At 46.1% G+C, this 24,032-nt stretch overlaps 1 protein-coding gene across 3 annotated transcripts; it reads left to right on the top strand.

The window, feature by feature from the left end:
- Nucleotides 1–1,228: 1,228 nt before the first annotated feature.
- On the top strand, nucleotides 1,229–23,393 carry LOC133506310 (early growth response protein 4). 3 transcript variants are annotated; one of them, XR_009796472.1, is made up of 2 exons: nucleotides 1,229–1,512; nucleotides 20,866–20,974. XR_009796472.1 is itself a non-coding variant. In XM_061830325.1 (2 exons), the coding sequence occupies exons 1-2, from the start codon at nucleotides 1,476–1,478 to the stop codon at nucleotides 22,586–22,588; spliced, it is 1,386 nt and encodes a 461-aa protein (XP_061686309.1). In that variant the 5' UTR covers nucleotides 1,231–1,475; the 3' UTR covers nucleotides 22,589–23,393. The 3 variants fall into 3 exon arrangements, 2 of the variants coding, with proteins under 2 accessions (XP_061686309.1, XP_061686308.1); XM_061830325.1 differs by lacking the exon at nucleotides 20,866–20,974 and adding an exon at nucleotides 21,240–23,393 and having other exon boundaries at nucleotides 1,231–1,512; XM_061830324.1 differs by lacking the exon at nucleotides 1,229–1,512 and adding an exon at nucleotides 21,240–23,393 and having other exon boundaries at nucleotides 20,818–20,974.
- The last annotated feature ends 639 nt before the right edge of the window (nucleotides 23,394–24,032 follow it).

Raw genomic sequence — 24,032 nt, 5'->3', positions numbered from 1 at the left:
AATATCTGATTGAAGCCACACCCATTCGTCACATTCACAGAATGGGTTTCCAGCTTCAGTCAATTAGCAGTACTTAGCATTAGCACTGTAAACAAGCCAACTTTAGCCACATCTGGTACGTCGGTAGTATGACTCATTAGGAATAGAATAATATTGTAACACAAAAGATTAATTTATTAAACTGACACCATGGATTTTTTTTTTTTTTTTTACAATATTTCAGACAATCGGGTGTTGATTTTGACATCTGTGCTATTAAATCTGTTTAATTTTTTTTTTGTTTCGGCTTTTACGTCACAGCTATCAAATCAAAAAATTCTAAATTACTGCCGCACATCTCTGTGCTGGCTGCTCTTGAAAATCCATCCATCCATTTTCTTTGCCGCTTATCCTCACAAGGGTGACGAAAGAGTGCTGGAGCCAATCCCAGCTGTAATCGGGCAGGAGGCGGGGTACACCCTAAACTGGTCGCCAGCCAATCGCAGGGCAGAAAGAGACAGTCGCACTCACAATCACACCTAGGGGCAATTTAGAGCGTCCAATTAATGTTGCATGTTTTTTGGGATGTGGGAGAAAACCCACGCAGGCCGGGGGAGAACATGCAAACTCCACACAAGCGAGTCTGGGATTGAACCCGGGACCTCAGAACTGTGAGGCCAACGCTTTTATCACCGTACCCCCGTTCTTTAAAATATAGCCCTTAATTCTTGCATTTAAAAAAAAAAAAAGTATCCTAATTATTGTCCCTACTCCATACACAGAATCACATCAAAGATGCACGCAGGCAAGGAGAGATTTAGAGTGAATGAGATATTTCACCACTTGAGCTGGTTGCCTTGCTCAAGGGCATGTCAACAGCAGCACGTTTGTCTGTAGTTGTGACTCAAACACGTGTCCATATAAACTAAGCTACAAAGCTTTTTTTTCTTGGGCTTTTATGTCTGAAGAACTTCAAATTGAACTTATTGGGATGTGTCTATCACCTGGGTGCGCAGTTCAATTAACTCCATGCCGCGTACTTCCATTACACCGACACGTCCAGCTTGATTATTTGCGTTCTGTCATCTTAACGCAAAATCACCGTATTCTTTGCAAGAATCTCGTGGGATACTGATCAGCACGAGTTCACGTCGACATGGATATTCGAATTCAGCAGCCGTCAACGGCAGTGAACGGGTTAAAGCAGGGCACAAATAGACACCCAATTCACACTTACACACCTGCAGACAATTAACGATTGTGCACGGGGTCGATTCTCCAACAGATGTTTGTCAAAGTGTGTTGTTGGAGTCACGGGGAGCCCATATTCCCATATAGCGCTAGCAACACTAAGTTAGCATTAGCACTGCAAACCAGAAATATGAATAGGTAGATATTACGAGCCCCTTTTGGAGGTACATGTGACACTAAGCTAGGAGCGTGCGTGGACATCAAGGAAACCAAAAGACCAAGGATGCCGGTACATTGTGCTGCAAATGGTTGCCGTCCAATTACGACAACGGCCTTTCACAGGTAAAAATGTTTTTTTTTTTTTTACCCAAGTTATAATGGATTGATACAATATGCTTTGGCCCAAAAAAAAAAAAAAGTGAACATCATGGAAAATCATTTGAGAAGTTAGCAAGTTATGACTTTATTTCAGTCTTTTCTAGCGTTGTGTCGCTAGGTTGAAGCCAGTTAGCCGCCATCTTGGTACTCCCAAAAGGTGTGGAGGACATGGTTTACAGGTTGGATTATGGCGGGGATTTTCCTCAAAGTTTGGCATGTAGAATTCAGTCGTGTGAGCTTGAGGTTTTTTCAATTCTGGTAACATGAGTGATTTTTAATTCGACTTGGTAAGCCAAAAAAAGGCGAAGTGCAAAGGAAAGACAAAACACAGTGACAACCAAGAAACCTTGCATATTACCTAGGGCCCGATTTCTGTGATGTTAACTTTTCCCCAAATACGCTGTGAAGCACTATCATCATGACAGCAAAAAATAAGCTTTTTTTTTTTGTCATAAAAAGTCAATCAGTAAGATATATTTTTGGAAATAAGGACTCGCAATGGGGAAATACATGCTAAACACATTCTTCATTTGTTGTCTCTGTGACGTCTGATTTCAGACAGAAAATTTCAACTTGTTTCCTCGCATTTGAAAATCAAAATCAATTTGCAGAGTTCTGTAATATGAAATTCATCAAAAATTTCACAGAAATTGTGTTTCCTTGCTTATCCACTGATGAAGTTTGGGAAAATATTGACATTGCTTTTTTTTGTGGAAAAACCTTAGATGAAGCAGAGAGTGAACGGTAAACAAAACTTTGTTCGAGTGAATTAAGATCATCAGAAAATAAAAAAAACCCTTGACAAATAACCTTTAACAGTGTCAAAGTAAATCTTCCTAACTTGCCTGTGGAATATTTTCTCACAGCCACGAAACTTGCGATTAACACACAGGTCGGCACGGATGTTTTGGGAGTAAAATGATGGCGGATGGCTACTCCAGTTTTAGTGGCCAATGGGCCATCCAGTCTTTTTTTTTTTTTTTTTTTAGGTCAGTGTTTTTGCCTTTGAAAGAAACGTGGACCTCCCCAACATGGCTGTCTTGCACTCACCTTGGTTAGCCAGGCTATTAGCCACGGGTTGTACTTTGTTAGCATGACTGAGAATACTAATGGAGGGTTAGTTTAACACAATATTATCAGTTTGAAATTATTATTTTATTTTTTTTTTGGGTAATATACAATCAGTTTCCTCCTCCGCAGGGTGTCCGGGCTCTCCCTCAGAGTACGGGTGAGAAGCTCGGTCATCCGCGAGGGGCTCAGTGTCGGGCCGCTGCTCCTCCGCATTGAGAGGAGCCAGACGAGGTGGCTGGGGCATCTGATTCGGATGCCTCCTAGACGCCTCCCTGGTGAGGTGTTCCAGGCATGTCCCACCGGAAAGAGACCCCGGGGACGACCCAGGCCACGCTAGAGAGACTATGTCTCTCGGCTGGCTCGGGAACGCCTCGGGATCTCTCCGGAAGAGCTGGAGGAAGTGGCTGGGGAAAGGGGAAGTCTGGGTCTCCCTGCTGAAGCTACTTCCCCCGCGACCCGACCCGGAGAAGCGGTAGATAATGGATGGATGGATGGATGTACGATCAAAATTCAAAGTGAGGCGATTACCTTGCCTAGCATGTTGGTGATTCCGTGTCGATTCCGAATCCTCAGCTGCCTGAGCTCCCTCCTCCTGTGAAGGTAACTTTTGTTCACATTTGTTTTGTCTCGCGATCTTCTCCATTTTTAAGCTTGTTTGCTGGTCTCAGGCCCAGTTGGGAGATAGTCCACCGTAGTTTTAACCAAGTTTCTATAAATTCAAACCCATCCGACCGACCATTTCCATGTTCCAATCGAATCAGCTGCATTAAATTGGCCACTTTTGGGACTGACGCTGACATGAAGTGTCATCCTCCTAATGATATTTGCTGCCGTTCATATTGCGAAAGCGTCACGCTACTTTGTCAGCGTTCAACGATTGCGAGCGGAATCATTCGCGCTATCTTTTGACCTTTGAGCCACGAAGGCAAAAACATGGAAGTCAAGCCTTTGAATGCAGATGAGCCATATCCTGTGCCTTTTGCCGTCTCTCGCGGAGGAAATGGATTCCGCGTCCCTTTTATGCGGCTACAAAATTCATGTATTTCTTTGAGGGTGTAGACAATGTGTGTGACTAAGGCACTCAGTGTGCCATCCATCCCCCTCACCCAAGACCCTTTTTCTGCTGCGATGATGGGATAATAGGCAAACGGCATCGGAGCTAACTAATGTGACTGCATAATAAACAGATGAGTCAGGAAGTAGTCATTTGCGCATAATTTCGGCATTACCATTGTCTATATGCAATAATCGCAATCGACGATCGCACAATACTCACGGACGAGTGCAGCAACGGTCTTGGAATTGCAAGCGGATAAAAGGTTGACCTCAGTCGTGAATAATGTATGTTTATGATTGGAAAGATCTCTCATTCCTGAAAATGGACTAATTAGCAAAGCGAATTTGTTTCCCACCCCCCTGAATTAGCTTTGTACATTTAGCAAAATATTTTCTTTTTTTTTTTTTTTTTTTTTTTTAAAACATAGAAAAGATTGCAGAACTAATTACTATTGTACGGAGCCCCTTAAGCACAGGTGTCGAACTCATTTATCTCGCGGTCCACATTGTTGTTCCGGTTTCCCTCACAGGGCCGTTATGACTGTGAAACAAGAATATATTTAGTCATCTCATCAATTTCTGAACTAGTTTTGGAATCAGAAATCAAGGGTTATGTGTTTTTCAACGATTCACGTTTGGTAACACAAGAATGGTTGTGATATCTCATCTTCATCATTGATGACATATGACTATTTGAAATTTTGGCACAGATTTGTACAAGAATCATGGAAATTGACACTCTGAATTTGGCTTCGCGGTGCCACATGAGATCATGTGGCGGGCCAGAGCTGGCCCCCGGGCCTTGAGTTTGACACCACTGCCCGAAAGGGACATTGAAAAAAAGAAAATAACTTCTTTTTAAATTTTAATCTCAATTTTTGTTAATCAAATTTTTATTTTTTTAGTTAATTCTTTTGTTTTAATTTTAAATTTGGAAGACAAGTAACAAATAATACTATTTCAAATATTTTTTATTTTATTTTAAAATCATATTTATTAACAATGCATACTGGCTCCATTAACACATACAAATGATTTGATTTGAATAGCTGTCAACTGTTTCACTCAATCCTTTCATGAAAATATTGTTTCTTCAAAATAATCTGTTTAATTTTAAATAATATATGTTAAATTGATTGGGGGGGGAGGCAGTTAGAGCAAATTGATTATCGCTTTGAATGCATTTACTCCAAATGTTTGCTAGAGGGAGCTGCTGTAATTAATAAGGCATTCATCAGATGAGAAGAGGCGCTTTCTGATTAGTTCTTGCAACCTTTCCTTTTTTTTTTTTTTTTTTTGCAGAGAGCGAAGAAAAATGTCAATCTCCGCAATCTTTATTTGATTTTAGAAGTTGGAGCGATACCCGTTTGGAGTTGTCGTACTGCATCGCGCTTTGAGACGTGCAGTCCGGTCCTAAAAGTCTGACTGCACGCGAGAGCGAGCTAATTAATAAGGCATTCACCAGAAGAGGCTTTTTGAATTCTGTACAGCCCGGCTATCATTTTACGTACAATAGAGAGCTACTTAGAATTAAAGCAGCATAAGTGGATAATTATGCTAATGATCAATTTACATTGGAGATCTGGTGGCAGGCTGTAATTATCGGGGGGGGGGGAGATTTTGGTTTTTGGGGTGGTGACGGATCTCACGGTCTTTCTTTTTTATTTTGTTTTTTTTTTTTTCCCCCTAGGCCTATGTGTCTATATGACAGACACACAACTTTGAGTCTTTTTGAGCTCTATGTAATTTTATATTCCCGCTTAATAGCCGCAAGGTCTTTCGGAATAAGACGGCATAACGGCGTATCTACTCCTTGGCGTGAAAATAAGCAAGCCTTCTGCCTCCATTTGTTGCATTAGCCATCGTCGTGCACGCCGCTCTGTTTCTCTCTTTTTATTTTTTTTGTGCTTTCTATGAAATTTTTGCCCCACAGAGGCTTTGCTGTTGAGCGGCAAACTCGCCTGAGCCAACATAGGTCTATCTATGTTATGTAAGCCCCCCTATAAATAGGTTCACCCGGGATCTTTTGTCTTTACCTGATTCGCTCTTGGCCCAACATTTTTTTTTTTTTTTTTTTTTTTCTGGAGAGAGCTGTGGATGCTAGTGCCATGTAGAGCTGCCCGTTTCCATAGTTACTTTTGTTAGCTGCGAGCTCTTAACATTCTTCATCTGTTTTCTCGCGTGTCTGCCGCGTCGGGGCTATTTGTTTGGACCTGTTTGCGTTGCGCCGTCCCCGCTAATGACTGTGTCGACAGTGGCGCGCTTGATGAAGATGAAGGCGTTCTGTAATTATCGGCGGTCGTGTTTGCGCGTACGCGTCGCTCCATGGGAGAAAGAGCAACAAATAGAAATCAGTGTGGGTGCGGATGAGTCAGAGACCACAACATGGAGACCTATTAACTTATGACGGTCAACAGCATATGCAATTATCCCCGCGTTGTACGATAATGACCGCTTGCGGTTATTGATCCTTTTGTCCGAGGGGCCGGGGAAAATGGGGGATACCCTCGATCGGGGGCGTCCTAACTTCTGCCACCGAGGGCCGCGTGCACATTTATAGACGCATCCGGAGGCAACTTTCACCCTCTTCAGTCTTGAGCGGTGTTTACCAATTTACTTACAGACGAATATCAGGAAAAATCTATTCTAAATATTTGTCTTTCGGGTTGACTCTAAAATGCACCATAAAGTCTACAGATAAATTTAACGCGAGCTCCTGTAAACATTTGAATGCACGTCCAAGTGTTGCAATATATTTTTTTTCTTTTGGACGACTTTCCGGTCTCTTAACGAGGAGCGGAGCTGCGAGACTCACAACAGGTGTTTGATTCATGAACGTTTCCAAGGTCCACTTGTATGCCTTTCTGTAATTCTTCCGTTCTCTCTGTATCTTTGCGGAAACCTGCTGAAGACCCTCCGCGGTGCGTCCCTCTCTGAGAAAATGTTTTTGGATTCTGTCGCTCGGTCGTATCGGACTCATGATGTCAAAATGGGAAGAGCGTGACCAGCAGGACTGTTTATATATTGCTTTCAAGTCAGCCATTTTTGGTCAGTTGCAGGGCTCATACTTTGACCAACTCCTACGAGGCACCAATCGGAAGAGTGCATCCAAGACAGTTGAGCTACGCTAAACTGCCGAGCATTTTAGTTCGCCATTTTGAGTCACAGCAGAGGAATGAAGATTAGCCGAAGTAAAACGGAATATGTGTGTGTGAATGAGAGGGGTGAAGGGGGAAGAGTGCGGCTACAGGGAGAAGAGATGCCGAGGGTGGGCGACTTCAAATACTTGGGGTCAACAATACAGAGCAATGGAGAGTCTGGTAAGGAAGTGAAGAAACGGGCCCAGGCGGGGTGGAACAGTTGGCGGAAGGTGTCTGGTGCTCTATGTGACAGAAGAGTCTCTGCTAGGATGAAGGGAAAAGTTTATAAAAAAGGCCGCCATGATGTACGGATTAGGGACACTGAAGAGACAACAGGAAGCAGAACTGGAGGTGGCGGAAATGAAGATGTTGAGGTTCTCGCTCGGAGGGAGCAGGTTGGATAGGATTAGAAATGAGCTCATTAGAGGAACAGCCAAAGTCAAGGTTAGAGAGAGCAGACTTGGATAGTTTGGACATGTTCAGAGGCGAAAAAGTGAGTATATTGGTCGAAGGGTGCTGAGGATGGAGCTGCCAGGCAAAAGAGCGAATTATAGGAAGACCAAAGAAAAGGGTGATGGAAGTTGTGAGGGAAGACGTGAGGACTGTGGGTGTTAGAGAGGAAGATACACGAGGTAGTCTTGGATGGAAAAAGATGACATGCTCTGGCGACCCCTAAAGGGACAAGCCGAAAGGAAAAGAAGAAAGATTTTGAGTCACAGCGGCCATTTTTCAACTAAAGGTCGTAGTCCTCCTAGGGAAGTGATCTTCGACACCTGTTTCACTTAAGAACCTCGACTGGAGAGACTCAAATGGAAGCGGATATCTTTAAGATTTTTTTTTTTTTTTTTTTTTTTGCCCAAACCGTCAAATGCGAGCGGAGCATGACATCAAACTTTTATGGTCATTTCAAGAATTCTTTGTCAATAAAAAATTGGTGCTCCGGCCTGTCCGTTGCCGGTCAGATCAAATTCTGTGGCCTGGAGGTTCACCGGTTGCCCACATTTTACAGTTTTTACTTCTACTCTCGCGCCGAGTGAGCTGTTTGGCGCCGGAAACATCTGCAGTTGTCGGAATGAAGACAAGTGGAGTGTTGTGTGTCATGGTTTTGCAGCTTCGCAGTTAGGTAACAGCAGGTGCGGGCTCTGGATCAGGTCCAAGAGTGCTGCTGCCGCCGATGCTGCTGCTGGGAAAATGGATCCAGCAAAGAAGAGGGCAAGGGTGCAAGCCATGCGTGGAGGAGTCTGGGGGCACGTTTCAAGAAACACCGGGGGGCATTCCGCAATCATGATCGGAGCGCTCGGTGTGTGCCATCCTCACCCATCCCCGTTGCAGAAACCACAGAGTACAGGCAGCTGGGGACCGGAGTGGGCGAGCGGGGAAAGTATTTTTGGAAGCAGCGGGAAACCTGCCGCACCAACTGTAACGGCGGCGGCGGCGGCGGCTTTGGGGCCTGGTACCGGGCTTCCCTAACCCTCTCCCACTCTCGGAGGAAGTGCAGCGGTGGAGAGTTCTTCCTGAAGAAGCCCCACGCTTCCGCCGCTTTTATGTTTCTTATTCATGCCCAACATTTGAATGATGGTGTGTGTGTAACGTTGTGCGGACGAGAGAAAATGTATGTGTGTGTGAGAGAGAGAGAACCTGGCAGCCGAGGCAAATGGCGTGTATTTATAGGAAGTCGTGTTTCCGGCAGAGGTTTCAGGTTTTTTTTTTTTTTTTTCCCCCCCCCCCGTCTTTTTAAACTCTCCCAATCCATTTTGTGCGGTGTCTTACAGGCCCCCATTATATCCAGGTTTAGATTAAAGATGTTTCCTCAGCTCACGCCTCAGGGGTGAGGTTTCTATGCGAGACATGTCACAATGTGGTTTAGAGGAGGCGGATGGATTTCACTGGCTCTTGTAGCGACTCTGATGTGTGTATGCGTTGTTGTTCTTGTAGGATCGCCCCCCCCCCCACCACCACCACTCCAAAAAAATGCTCCGCATTCATAAACCTGCAAAGGCTTTCCTCAAAAACACTTAAGGCTGAATGTTCATGTGTTTGTCGGCTGATATGGAGGGTATTTGATGGATCTGCGGATCCAGGCGCAGTCTCGTTGTTCCCGGAATGAATGAATTTCCTAAAACCTTCCAAATGAGGCTTCGAAAAGCATTATTTGAAGCGGCGCGGGTCAATTTCTTGCGATTTAATTTCATTTCGTAATGTCACGACCAGAACGCGGGGTTGGAGCCAGATGCACGACTCGGGAGACGGTAGAGGCAGTTCGGGGAAACGTGTTTATTCAGTCCAGTGTCGGGGATCAGGCAGGGAACAGCGGTAACAAGGTCGTCGGGTGTAGGAGGCAGGGGTCGGTACACCGGATCAGGAACGGGATTACGAGAGTGCGGGAATGAGGCATGAGGCAACGATCTGGCCAAGGCCGGACCCTACACGTGCTTCTATATAACTGGGACGTGATTACTAGAGACGCTGGTTGCGGCAGGTGCGTCCCGCATCGGGGACCGGTATGGCCAGGTCAGGGACCGGCAGGGCCATGACAGTACCCACCCCTTAACGGCGAGCCCCGGACGGCCCAGGCGCCTCGGTCTGAGAGGCGTGAAAGTCTCTGATGAGGGAGGGATCGACCACGAACCGGGACGGGATCCATGATCGTTCTTCGGGACCGTAGAGGCAGTACGGGAAACGCATTTATTTAGTCCAGTGTCGGGGATCAGGCAGGCAGTCAACGGGAGCAGCAGTTAAATGTGGAGCATTGATGTGGTGGGCATGTGACCACGGTCTGTTGTCTTTGAAGAGTACAAAACATATGTTTGGGGTCTGGAGCATGCTATTTTTGATACAATAACAGTTTTTCTTTTGGTTTATTTTCTTTTTTTTTTGTCAAGCTGTTCACTTTGGGCAACAGAAATAGGAAGCACACTAATACCTCACACTAATGAAACTGACCAGTGTCACTACAGATTTTTTTTTTTTTTTTACACACATTTTTACAAACATAAGGCAGTATCGTCCATGTAATGACTGTTTTATGGGTCTTCAAGTCTAAAATAAAATAATGGGAGAGAAACAGGTATTAGGACCAAAAGATGCAAAATTAATTGTTGTAAAACTTTATAAAAGTCTGTCATTTCCATGATTGCCCGATTTTTTTTTTTTTTTTTTAAAGTTATTTTTATTTATTTATTTATTTATTAATTAATTTATTTATTTATTTTTTCCCCCGCCGAGGTGCAATGCATTTCCGGGTCACAGATATTACAGTAAGACTAGATCTTTCTGTCCCTACATGGCGGCCATTTTGAACGTGGGGCATTGATGTGGTGGCCATGTGACCATGGTCTGTTGTCTAGTGGGCAAAGACCAGAGAGAGAGAGAGAGAGCGGCACAGCCTTTTTTCTGAGGAGTACAAAACAAATCTTTGGAGTCTGGAAGATGCTATTTTTGTTACAATAACAGTTTTTTTTTTGTCAAGCTGTTCAATTTGGGCAACAGATTGGAAATAGGAAGCACACTAATACCTCACGCTAATGTTAGCGACCAGTGTCAGTGATCTGTTTTTGCACGTTTTTCATGTGGAAGTAGCAGCTTTTACCTAAATGGCTGATTTAAAAAAAAGTGCTTTATGTTTTTATAACATCCAGTGGCAGTCCTCTAGATTTACAATATTTTTGCAAATTTATGGACGGCCACTGAGTTTCACCCGCAGGGTTTGCTGGAGTCCAGCCCCGCCGATTGGGGAAGAATCCGATTCGTCAATGCGAGCGGACCCCACAAAATAGAATCGCTGCGAGTTGCTGCGGAACCCAAAATAGAAGCCGTGTTATGATTCATTATCATCCCTCGTGTCAGTACGGTTCGGTCGGTGCCCATCGTCGCTCAACGCCGTCAACGCGCCGTACAACAGCTCGGGCGCCCTCGTCCTTTCACGGTTTTGTGTGTTGTGTGTGTGTGTGTGTGCCGCAGGGCAGAACAGTGCTCAACGCTGTGTTTTTTTTTTCTCGTGTTGCTTCGGGTCTTAACACAAACGCAGAATTATTATTATTTTTTTTTTTTTGCTATTGGAAACAAAAACATTATAAGGCAGTATCGTCCATCTAATGTACTTCATCTCATGGGCAGAGATCCCTGAGGGAAGTCGCTCCTTACTGCCTCTTCAAGTGTAAAGCTGGCACCCACCTGCAAGCGCAACTCCCACACCCTGTCCAGGAGTGAGCCTTAAAATAACGCAGGTCGACATTTACGGAGCGCAGAGCGCGCGCACAAAAAAAAAAAGAAAAGACTTGGGTTTTTTTTTTTTTTGTTTGTTTGTTTGTTTTTTTTTTTAAAGTTCTTCTGGAGCATAAAGCGAAGCCGTCCTGTTATGAAAATATGATGGAACGCTGTGCAAATCGTCAACAAAGCGACGTTATGTAATCAGAGGTCATCACAATCGTGTGTGTCAAAGTTCCGTGATAGATATTTTGGAAAAATGATAATAATCAAGGCGGCACGGTGGAGCAGCTGGTAAAGCGTTGGCCTCACGTTTCTGAGGACCCGGGTTCGAACTCGGACCCGCCTGTGTGGAGTTTGCATGTTCTCCTCGTTTCCTCCCACATCCCCAAAACATGCAACATTCATTGCACGCTCCAAATCGTGAGTGTGGTTGTTTGTCTCGATGTGCCTCGATGTGATTGGCTGGTAACCAGTTAAAGGTATACCCCGCCTACTGCCCGTTGACAACTGGGATAGGTTCCCGCACTCCCTGCGACCCTTGTGAGGATAAGCGGCAAAGAAAATGGATGGATGGACATTGTAAAAGTAGCAAGCCTATGTCGGCGGTGGGTTGAGTCGCCAAAAGTTGTACTCAAGTAAAACGATATGACTGAAGACAAGGTAAAGAGGAGTCATCATAATAATTACTCGAGTACTGAATGACTACTGAGTAACTTTGGATTATTTTTCCAAAAAAATCTATAATAAAACGGCCAATATTATATAATAATGAAACTACAATTACTGTGATGATTGCACCTGGGGGCAGCATGGTGGAACAGCGGGTAAAGCATTGGCCTCACAGTTCCGAGGACCCGGGTTCAAACCCAAACCCACCTGGGTGCATGTTCTCCCCCGTGACAGTAGAGAGGGGTTACTGTATTCAGATTTTCGTTTTTCCTGGTCCGGCTCGGTCCCTCTTGCGGGAGTTCACTGTCCGTTATTTGTACTGTACGTTCCACCACTCACAGCTGTTTCACATTGGGACTGTAATTAGACAGGCATTTAAGTTGGGGTTTTTGTTCGTTGAGTTGCGTTCACTACCTGTGGGGACCTCCGCTTCTACGCGTAAGTTAGAGTAACCCTAATCACAGCGATTCTGTGCCCTTTTGTTTGATCCTGTCCCGTTGAGTTGTTAGTTTGCCCCAAGTCATCGGACCTTGCTGCATGTCTTTTGGATCCCACCGAGCCTAGCGTTTCTTTACCTCTGCCTTGTCGGACTGCTACAGTTTCCGGGATAAACTACATTGAACATTATCCCTCTGCTTCGAAGTCCTGCATTTGGGTCCGCCCCCCGTACCAGAAGTTCGTGACAGTAGAGAGGGATTGCTGTATTCAGATTTTCGTTTTTCCTGGTCCGGCTGGGTCCCTCTTGCGGGAGTTCACGCTGCATTATTTGTACTTTACGTTCCACCACTGCAGGTGTTTTTTTTTTTTTTTTTTTTTCACATTTAATCTTAGATGTTTACTTTTATGAGGAGCCTCATTCATACAAAAAAAAAATAAAACACAAAAATTTACATCTCATTTCTTAGGTATCCCCATTCAGTCAAAGTGCCAAGTCACGCTTTCATTAAATACTGTTAGTGTCCCAACTTTTTAGCCTGGCCGGTACATCTAGAACCTTCTTCCGAGTCGTCTTTGTTAAAACACAGAAGCAACCTTAAGGAAAGGGAACGTTCTGTCCAACAGATTCCAGCGTATTAATAAACAAAAGGCTTGCATTTGTCACTAATAATGCGCAGGTATGAAGTCAACTGCGCTGTACTGTAATGTCAGTAAGTGCTAAGATTACATAAACCCATTACTCAGTCCCTTCCGCCGCGACATTTCCACGCAGGAGAAAGAGGTTAGCCACGCCGCCGTTCTGGTCCCGGCCCTCTCGAGTGATCAGATTGTTTTTTTTTTTTTAAATCGACTCGAGACGGATGGGATCTGAGCGTCTTGTGCCCCCGCCCCCCAACTACCGGAATTAGAGTGCGCATCTGAGGTGAAAGCCATTTTATTCCGGAGAATGCCAGCGCTGCCGCGAAACGCCGTACGGGCTATTATTGCGCGGCGCCTTGAAAAGATGACGGCGCCGCGCCGCTCGCACGCGGACGAGATATCGGCGTTGAGCGGAGTGACACAATTTTGAGGAAATGTTATTGCGCGGATTGCCTTTGACTCCGCGTGACTCACGCGCTTCATTATTTCCGCATGTCAATCCTACTCAGTACAAAGACGTCGCATTGCTGATTACATCTTTGTCTTTGCCCCCCCCCCCGACCCGCAATTGGAGTTTAAGGCCGTTTATCTTTTGTTCCGATTAAAAAAAAAAAAGCCCACATGAGCAGCTACCTGTGAATTATACTGCGTGAAGTGATTAATAACTTCACAAAACAGACGTTTTTGCGTCATCTTCCGATATTTTTCGCCAGCGGCCTTAGTGGTTAGCGCAACCGGCTCATGGTCAAGACAGTTCGGGTTGGAATCTCTCCTCAGGCCTCCTGTGCCGAGTTTGTACGTACTCCCTGAGCTCGAGTTTTTTATTTTTTCTTCTTCTTCTTTCCTCCTGGATTCTGGCCTCATTGCGGGGTTCTATTCCAGGTTTGGTTTCAGGCCCAATTTTGTTGATCAGTTGCTGGCTAGCACAAAAATGTCCTGGATTTAATAACTGCAAATATAAACTCCGTCTAGTCAACGTGCAAAATACCTGCACCCGCATCGTTAAATCCACCGCCGCTTCTTTTACAGACATCACTTCCACAGCCACAAATCATGGAGTCTTTTTTTTTTTCCAGATTTCATTTTCACAAGCCACAAAAATGAAATTGTCGGGTCAGCCAGGATTGACAACCAACATCTCCACACTTGTCAACCAAAGTCAGCTGAGATAAATTGAATCACAACAGCTCATCGCACATTTGCTTAAATGATCTGAATCAAATATCCATACATTTTCTTAGCTGCTTATCCTCACGAGGGTCACGGGAGTGCTAGAGCCTATACCAGCTATCAACGGGTAGGAGGCGGGGTACACCCTGAACTGGTTTCCAGCCAATCATAGGGCACATCATGACAAACAGCCCCACTCACAATCACACCTTTGGGCAATTTAAAGTGTCCAATTAATGTTACAGGCGGCACGGTGGATCAACTGGAATGCGTTGGCCTCACAGTTCCGAGGTCCTGGGTTCAATTCCGGACCCTTTGCCTTTTCATGTTCTACCCGCGCCTGTGTGGGTTTCCTCCCACATCCCAAAAACATGCAACATTAATTGGACACTCTAAATTGCCCCTAGGGGTGATTGTGAGTGGGACTCTTTGTCTCTATGTGCCCTGCGGTTGGCTGGTGACCGATTCAGGGTGTACCCCGCCTCCTGCTCCGTCGACAGCCGGGATAGGCTCCAGCACTCCCCGTGACCCTTGTGAGGATAAGCGGCAAAGAAGATGGATGGATGGATGGATGGAACAATGAAAAATGGAAGAGAGGATGAATGGCTTTGAGGTAATTAAAAAGCCAATGTTCAACATCTCAAAAGAATTATAGGATTACCTAAGAAAGATAGATTAGATAGGGATTGGTCTTCTGATCAGATTTTGCATATTTTTGGGATGTGGGAGGAAACCCACGCAGGCACGGGGAGAACATGCAAGCTCCACACAGGCGGGGGCCGGGATTGAACCCGGGACCTCAGACCTCTTTCTAGCTGATCAGACTCAAATATTTTCCAAATAGAACCACTTCATTGTTATGACTATAATATTTGCTATCTGATTATTTCATAGGTGGAGGAACTTGGTAAAAAGAGTAAATGAACTCCGGCTGTTTTGTAATGGAAAAGTCGAGATTTAAGCGGTTTCATTTGACACTCGACGGGTGGGTTAGCGCTCCACACACGCACGCAACTGTTTGCATACATAAAGTCAATTTTCCATATCTCCTTTAAAAAAAAAAAAAAGATGCATCCTTTCATACTGTGCGGTCGGATTCATTTCTTTGCAAGGCAGGATTCCATTCATGTCAGTACCGACCCGGAGGAAGCATTTTCTCGCGCGTGAAGTAAAAAGTAACCGACCGGGCCGCTCACGGCCGCTCGCCGCCGTCCCGATGCGGCAACCTGAGCGAGAGGTCTGCTGCACACCGCCGCGGCCAATCAAAGAGAATCGACTTTGTGTAGTAGGAAGCGTGACCGCCGAGTTCACCCGGCAACAGATGCCGGAACACATGAGAGAGAGAGAGAGAGAGGGAGAGGAAAAAAAAAATAAATCAAAATAAAAAATAAACCGCTTTGGCGGGGTTGAAATGCCACACGAGCGGTTGGGTTCAACCACTGAACACATCAGGGGTGTTATCGACGCCCTCGGATGCTTTCAAAGGCCAAGGCTCGGTTTTTTTGGACGAGGCCTGGCCGCGATGGTGCGAGCGAGCCGCAATTTGCCGCGATCGCACTCCAGGGAGGAAAGAATTGCCGAGGGGGGGAGTCAATCGCCGCAACTGCTGAAAATGTGCAATCCGGCGTCGGCTGAGGGAGCCATCGAAATGCGTCCGTCAGAAGTCAGAAAGTGGTTGAAATGAGCAACAGAGGAGCTTGTTCTGCCTTTGCCCATTCGAGGTTCGCCGTTGGCGGCCTCGCATATTTGTTTGTTTTCATGTCTTGATCGTAGAGGTATTAAATTCTCTTCTAAATCGAGGAAGCGCCACATTGGAAATGGCGCCTTACAATGTGGTGCACGTTACCTGCACGCTGAGATCCATCCATCCATCGTCTACCGCTTTTCCGAGTCGGGTCGCAGGGGAAGTAGCTTCAGCAGGGATATACCCAGACTTCCCTTTCCCCAGCCACTTCTTCCAGCTCTTCCGGAGGGATCCCGAGTCCTGTCCGAGCCAGCCGCGAGACAAAGTCTCTCCAGCGTGTCCTGGGTCGTCCTCGGGGTCTCTTTCCGGTGGGACGTGCCCGGAGGATCAGCGGCTCGACACTGACCCCCTCTCGGATGAACGAGCTTCTCACCAGTTCTCTAAGGGAGAGCCCGGACACCCTGCGGCGGAAACTCATTTCGGCCGCTAGTATCCGGAGGTGGGGCTCGAAGGCGAGCTCCTGGGGGCCGGGCCTGCACCCACGTGGCTCCAAAGGGTAACATGGGTCCCCCTTCCCACGGGGTCTCCCCCTGTGAAAGGGGCCATAGGGGTCGGGTGCAATGTGACCGTGGCGATCCGATCCCCGGCTTAGAGAAACTAGCTCTAGGGACGTGGAAAACGCTGAGTTCCAACATTCGCAAAATGTTGTTGTGTGACTTGTCAAACAAAGAACACTTAAACACACTGAAACAAACAAACAAAAAAAAAAAGACTCACGAAATAATTGTCACAAAACCTACACTTTAAATACTATTTGCATCCTCCCAGCATGCTTTGCGGCACTCTTAGTGCCAGCAGTGGCCCACAGCATGCTGGGAGGAGGTAAAAACTGTTTAAAGTGCAGGTTTTTTTTCGTCAATTATTGTGTAAGTCATTCTATTATTTGTTTTTTTTGCTAGTCATGCTATTTTATTTGCTGTGGTGTGATCATTTTACTTTTGATGTGACACTGTGAGTGTGTACCACTGATCTAAAAAAAAAAAAAAAACTGGACTGCTTCTTGGCTACCAAAACTGAAGTCTCCATCCGCCATCTTGATACTCCCAAAACAACCATGCCGACCTGTGTGCTAATCGCCGTTTTCGTGGCTGTGAGAAAACATTCCACAGGCAAGTTAGAAACGTTTATTTTGACACTGTTAAAGTTTGTAATTTTTTTTTTTTTTCTGATGAGTTTAATTCACTTTAACAAAGTTTTGTCTACAGTTGTTGTTCAATCTTCACTCTGCTTCACCTTCATCGGCCGACGTTTTTTTCCGAAAAAGCGATGTAAATATTTTCCTAAACTTCATCTGGAAGCAAGAAAACACTTTGTTCTGATTTTCCAATCAAAAGTTTAAATTTGAAACAGGACGTCGCAGAGACAAATGAATAATGCGTTTAGCATGTATTTTCCCATTGCGGCTCCTTATTTCCAAAAATATATCTAACTGATTGACTTAAAATTGAATGTTTTTATGATTTAAAAAAAAAAATGCTTAGTTTTTTGCTATGTTATGATGATAGTGTTTCACAGCGTATTTTGGGAAAAGTTAACGTATCACGGAAATCGGGCCCGAGGTAATATCCAAGGTTTCTTGCTAGTCACGGTGTTATATATCTTTCCTTTGCACTTAGCCTTTTTTCGGTTTACCAAGTCGAATTAAAAATCCTTCGCGTTACCAGAACTGAAAAAATGTCAAGATCACACAACCAGTTTTAACATTACATGCCAAATTTGGAAAAAAAAACCCCGCCATAATACAACCTGTAAAGCGTGCCCTCTACACGTTTTGGGAGTGCCAAGATGGCGGTCAACTGGTGTGTATACCCAATCTAGTCTTTTTTTTTTTTTTTTTTTTATTTTTTTTTTTTTTTAAGGTTAGTGGTGTGTACAACATCATCAGTAATGAGATGCCTCCACAGGGAGCATGTGGGGCAATATAAGCTTCTTCTGCTCACAATTGTGAAATGCAATTATTCCTCCCTGCCTCATGAGCGCCATCACATGGTGGCTTACATATACGCTGAAACTGCATGCTAACACTACGTTTAATTGTACTTTATTGCACACGTCGCACAATAATTATGCGCTTTAGGTATGTTGTCCATTTTGGAGAAAATTTAAGACATTTAAGTGCACCCTATGGTTGCAAAAATATGTTACATATACAAAGATATATTAATACTGCGTCCATTGTTGTTTTTTTTTTTGTTATTTGCGGGGGCGTAAGGACCATAATGAGGAATTTTGTGGAATGTAGACTGTCACAAACCAACGTTGCACGGGCGGACCCAAACGCAGGACTCCAAGACGAGGACATGATGTTCAGTGGTTTTTATTATTAACGGAAGTTGTGGACGACAACACAGGATGATCCAAAACACAAGAAACAATGTACGATAACTATGAGTCAACTAACGAGCATAACCAAAAGCGTGACTGGACTATATTGGCGCAGTGACGGAGTAACCCTGGATGCGGGAAAGCATACTCAACTCTTGGCCGTGCTCATGAAAGTAGACCCTGAGGATGGTGCTTCATTGGCTAATACGACAACATCCAAACAGATGCTTCTGTCCATCCATCCATAGCTGTTAGCTAACGCTAATCTGGATATCGGACAAAAACCAATGCAGCTCTGCTTACCTAGCATACAATACTACAACAGCAGGGCCGCAAGCTCATGGGTAGAAGAACTCTTGCGTGAGCAAATCGGAAAAACAGCTTGGCCGACGTCCTGTGCGTGCAGTAAGAACTGCAGGCTGATGACGTGACGTGCTTAACAAACTGCTTCAAGAATACGACTAATGAATGTTAGCTGTGGCGCACCATCTGAATTCGTCCTGGTCTAGGAAAATACAGTTCTGTGATGGTATCCCAGCTACTGCCAGTGACACAAAACAGTGAAGTTCATGAAAGTCGCCGTTGAGAACTGAGCAAATTATGACTTCATTCCAATGGCCACATGTTGCCTTTAAAAGGACCTTCCCAACATGGCCACCATGATTTGAATTTCAAATCCCACAGAAAACGGGATTTGAATTTAAAATTTAAAGTGAGCGCATTTTCAATCGTTGTATTTCAGTGTAACTTTTCAATGTTAACAATTCAACCGGCTACAATTCGCCGTCTAAAATTCACCGTCTGTGCCACCAGGCAGGGTTACTTCAGGTCAGAACCAAACAGCCAGCCAATCGCAGTTAGGCTTTCTTAGTCACGTGACGTCACATACTAATTGGAGCCGGTTGAATTTCAGACAGCGAATTGTCAGGAATTGAAAAGTTACACTGAAATATGATGATAATAATAATAAAATAATTGAAAATGTGATCACTTTACATTTCAAATTCAAATCCTGGTGGCACATATTTACCACAAATATCGACCTTCCCAACATGGCCACCACGTATGCACATCAGTCAGCCAACGTGCGACATTCCGCTGGCATCAAAACAACTACACACATTTCAAGCCCCGTTAACATTATCACTGAAATGATAGTTGACCACACGGCACGTACTACAAAGCTATTAGCAATTAAGGCACTTCCTGCGCTCTCGTGACCCTCGTGAGGATAAGCTTTTTTTTTTTTCCTGAAAAAACTCAAAATCTTAGGAAGAGTTAAGTCTTAGTTAGTCTTAGTTATCAAGACAAATTGAGATTACAAGCATCATGAAAAAAAATGCCATTTGACTATTTATTAAAAATTAGGTCACTTTTTGTTGCCATAACTATATGTGTATATAATCTTGTTCAGTGCAACACAAAACACAGTCTGCAAATATGTCTTTTAAAAAAAAAAAAAAATTAAACTCAACCAGGCGCAAGTAAGACTTTAAAAAAAAAATTAATTTAATGCACGATCTTGAGTTTGTCTTGGTTTCTCGTTTGTGTAGTTATCCACGCGGCATAACTCAAATCCAGTTGACCTCATAAGCAAATTTTTTTCTTCAATAAAGCCAGAGACGAGCCAAAATGTTTTTAATATTCCTTTCCTCTGAGATGAAACAATCATATTGTATTCATATTTTTACAAAAGTTTGGGGCTTTTCTAACAATAAGGAGTTTAAGATGTATTGAATAAATGGGAATTATAATATTTTGGACCTCCCTCCGTCGGCACGGTGGATCATCTGATTAAGCGTTGGCCTCACAGTCCTGAGGACCCAGGTTCAATCCCGGACCATCCTGTGTGGAGTTTGATTGTTCTCCCCGTCCCTGCGTGGGTTTCTTCCGGGCACTCCGGTTTCCTCCCACGTGCCATAAAAATGCAACATTAATTGGACACTCTAAATTGCCCGTAGGTGTGATTGCGAGTGCGGCTGTTTGTCTCCATGTGCCTTGCGATTGGCTGGTGACCAGTTCAGGGTGTACCCCGCCTCCTGCCCGTTGAAAGCACTCCCCGCGACCCTCGTGAGGATAAGCGGCAAAGAAAATGGATGGATGGACCTCCCTCCCTCACTCCCTCCCATTTGCACGCCCCTGCCCATACACCAGCGGAGTCTGCACGGGGCTTTGAACGGAGGATTACTGAAGTCCTGATATTTTCTTTCTTTTTTTTTTTTTTTGGGGGGGGGGGGGTTTGTTTGAGGGGCATTTAACCTTTCGGCGATTTTTCTCCGAGGAATTCCCGTGGCGTGCTTTTAAAGATGTCGGCCATACGCCGCGGATGATGAACGCCTCCCGTCGCGGGTGGCCACTTGTTGCGACGTCAGCCGCCATCCTCGCCGGCGACAGGCGCCGAGGAGAGGGGGGGCAGAGCCGAGGGGAGGCTCGTCACATCCTCTGTCCATATATGGGCACGAAGTTTACACGCAGCGGGGAATCCTCTCACTGGAGCCGATGAATGGGGAGGAGGCGCCGCCGAGCCGCCAAAGTGTATAAAAGCGCGAGCGACGCGAGAGCCGCGGCAAGCAAATGACCGCGGAGCGACTGCCGGGAAGGAATATACCGAATTTCTTTGGGGTTTTCTTCTTGTTGTTATTATTTAAAACAAGCACATCTGGGGATCATTTGTCGAACACCACCCCCCCCCCAAAAAAAAAAAAAAAAAAGAGAGAGGAGGGGGTTGAAGGAAAACAAGGCGCCCCGATATTTTTCTTTATTTATTCATCTATTCATACCCGAGGCGGACCTCCGAAGTGCGGCATTATGTTGAACAACATGGATTTGAACGCGAAAGATTCTTTTTACCCTCAGTTTGACAACTGCGGCGGCTCCTCTCTGGGCACGGACGCCGGCGCGAGGAAAGACAACCTGGACTCGTTCGGCGACGCCGAGCGCTCGGTGCCGGCGCAGTTCGGCCACGGTGAGTGCCCGCTGCGCGGCGGCGAGGAGGGAGCGGAACAGTCGCATGCAAGGGAATGTGGAAAGCCAGCGATTGTGGGCGCTCGGAAGGGGATGGAGGGAGGGAGGGAGGGAGGGCGGTAAGGGGGGGCGACGGCGACGCGGATGCGCATGCATGTTTATGTAACGTGCCAAATTTTCTTCCGTGGGGGAAAAAAAATAATGAAAAATCGCCACGAAAGACAAATCGAGGTTGACAAAGTTTTTCTCCGTTTCTGGTTCGACAGAAGGAGCCCCCGCGACCCTCAAAACCGAAGCCTCCAACTCGGAATACGCTTTTAACCCTTGCGAGGGTCCCAAAGACGCCTACACCCCTTCGTCGCTCGCCTACTCCGGCAGCTTCTACGTGGAAGCCTCTCAGGGGGCGCCGTGCACCACCGAGACGCTGCTCAACATGATCACCGAGATCGTGGGCATCTCCACCACGCAGCTCTCCGAGGCCCAGCAGCAGCACGGCGCCAACAGCCGGGGGGCTTCCTTCACGCCCCCCGTGGACAGCACGCATTACGGGGACGCCAAGAGGCCACCCTTCACCTGCCGGGCCCCCACGCCCCCGCCTTACCCGTCCTCCTCCTCCGACCACCTGACCGGCTTCACCCAGGACCGGGCCGACCCCCCGGCTCCGGAACCCTCCACCTCCCAGCTGGGCTTCGCCAAAGCCGAGCCCAAGTCCGAGGCGGCCTCCTTCCCCGTGGTGGTCAAGAATGAGTTCGAGAGCTACGAGTGGGGGGCTTTCTGCAAGTCGGACTGCCTGGAAGGCGGCTTCCACACGGAGACGTCCTTCCCCATGTCCAACGACTTCCCGCCCGAGCAGCAGATGGACGTGAAGGAACTTTTGGACACCTTCCCGGCCATGTGCCCCAACCCGGACGTGGAGTTTAAAGTGGAGGGGGGCATCAAGCAGGAGCAGTGCTTCCCCGACACGTGCTCTCAGAGCCAGCAGAGCTACGCGTACAACGGTTACCTCCCCCCGCCCCCCATGGGGCTCTCCTCCGGCCTGAAGCCATACCCCGAAGGGCCTCCGGCGTCCAACCAGTGTGACTCCATCTACGCTTCCCCCGCTCTACCCAGCACCATCGACTCCATCCTGTACTCGTCCCTGCTGCCCGACTCCTTCGCCCAAAGCTACACCGCCCGTGCCGCCGCCACCTCCACCTCCGCCGGCGCCGCCAAGCCCCCCAGGACCCGCAAAACCGCGGCCTCCGCCTCCTCCTCCTCCTCCTCCTCGCACGGCCCGCCCAAGGAGAAGCCCTTCACCTGCCCCATGGAGAGCTGCGACCGCCGCTTCTCGCGCTCGGACGAACTCAACCGCCACATCCGCATCCACACGGGCCACAAGCCCTTCCAGTGCCGCATCTGCCTGCGCAGCTTCAGCCGGAGCGACCACCTGACCACGCACACCCGGACTCACACGGGCGAGAAGCCGTTCTCCTGCGACGTGTGCGGCAAGCGCTTCGCCCGCAGCGACGAGCGCAAGCGGCACGGCCGCGTGCACCAGAAGCAGAAGGAGAAAATGGAGCTCAAGCCCCAAGTGACTCCCAGCGCGTGGCCCTTCGCCTTGCCCGAGGGCATTTGAAGACCGGCTTACCCGCGCCCCCGCCGCACGCGCCCACTCACACACACCACCCGCGTGCGCGCCACATTTTAGGATCTTTCCGTCTTGGAAGGCACGACTCCTAACCGGTCTGCTTTGCCCGCCCGCCTTGGATGGAGAGCGCAAAAGGCAAAAAAAAAAAAAATATATATATATATATTTTAAAAAAACGGGAGGGGCGAGCTTTTCGCAACGGCAATTTGATCTTCGGGTGGTTCGGGTAGGGGGGTGGGGGGGGTCAATAAGGTCGCCACACCTGGGCTGAACGCTGACTCGTTCCGACTGCCGATCAGCACCGCTTGCGTCGGGACAGCTCCTCACTCCCATCTCGCCTCCCGTCGCCCACGGATGGATTTTGCACTCGCAGATTTCTATCGAGATTTTCAACTCGGAATGTTCTATTTTTTTTTTTTTCCTGTGTTGTTTTTTTTTAAAAAAAAATTTCTTCCTCCAGTTATTGGACTATGTTGCTCAATGCATGTTATAATTTTTTTCCTTTGAATATCTGCAATAGCAACCCCCCCCTCCTCCAATCACGCCAAATAGAGGGGGGAAAAGGGGGGGGGGAGGCGTTATTAAAATGAATGTAAGTTAATATTATTATATTTATGGTTTCTACCATAAAGTTGTCCATTTGGATCAAACTTAGTGTTTGTTTATACTTCCTATCATTTAGCCGTCAGTGTTTTATTTTTATTTATTTATTTTTTTGGTCATTGGAGTTTGTGTTGTTTAAATTGTGAAAGATATATAATTAATGGCAAATAAATATATTTGTATTACTGTACTTCCTTGTATTTTTATAGCCGAGTGTATATTTTACATTTATGACATTTGAGCCTCATTTTCTGGGGGTATTAAAATCCTAAATAATGTATTTTTTTTCGAGGGCTATTGTTCAGTAAGTCAGTATTTGAAATGTCACCGTTTGATATCAGAAACTTATATTTTTTCTCCCCCCCCCCCCCCACCGCACTTCATTTGACAAATGTTGAGGTGGGAAATGCGGCTGGCGGATGTGCACTTGTTGGGAAAAAAAAAAAAAAAAAAATTTCACATGTACAGAAAGTGTGTTGAATCCAGCGAGGACCGTCTGGCACATCACATGTATGAAAATTTTGCTTTTGAGTAATCAGGTAGCACACATTGCTGCGAGGTTCCGTTCATCGGTGGAGGACTTGAAACGTGACGCATCTTTCGCTCCGGAGATGCTGAAACTTTTTTTTCGGGGGGGAGGGGATGACAAAAAAACAATACAAGGTTGACAGTTTGGTGAAATTGTCACTGACAGGGTTTTGCAAAAACAAACAAAAAAAAAAAAAGTTTACTCGCCTTAAGTTATATTAACTGTTCCAATTTGTACATATACGCTTTCTACAATACATGACCTTGATATTGATGTTGTTATTTTTATTGAAGATGATGA

The sequence above is a fragment of the Syngnathoides biaculeatus genome, chromosome 9, assembly GCF_019802595.1.
Source record: "Syngnathoides biaculeatus isolate LvHL_M chromosome 9, ASM1980259v1, whole genome shotgun sequence".
NCBI lineage: Eukaryota > Metazoa > Chordata > Actinopteri > Syngnathiformes > Syngnathidae > Syngnathoides > Syngnathoides biaculeatus.
This window is presented reverse-complemented; position numbering and strand designations above follow the sequence as displayed.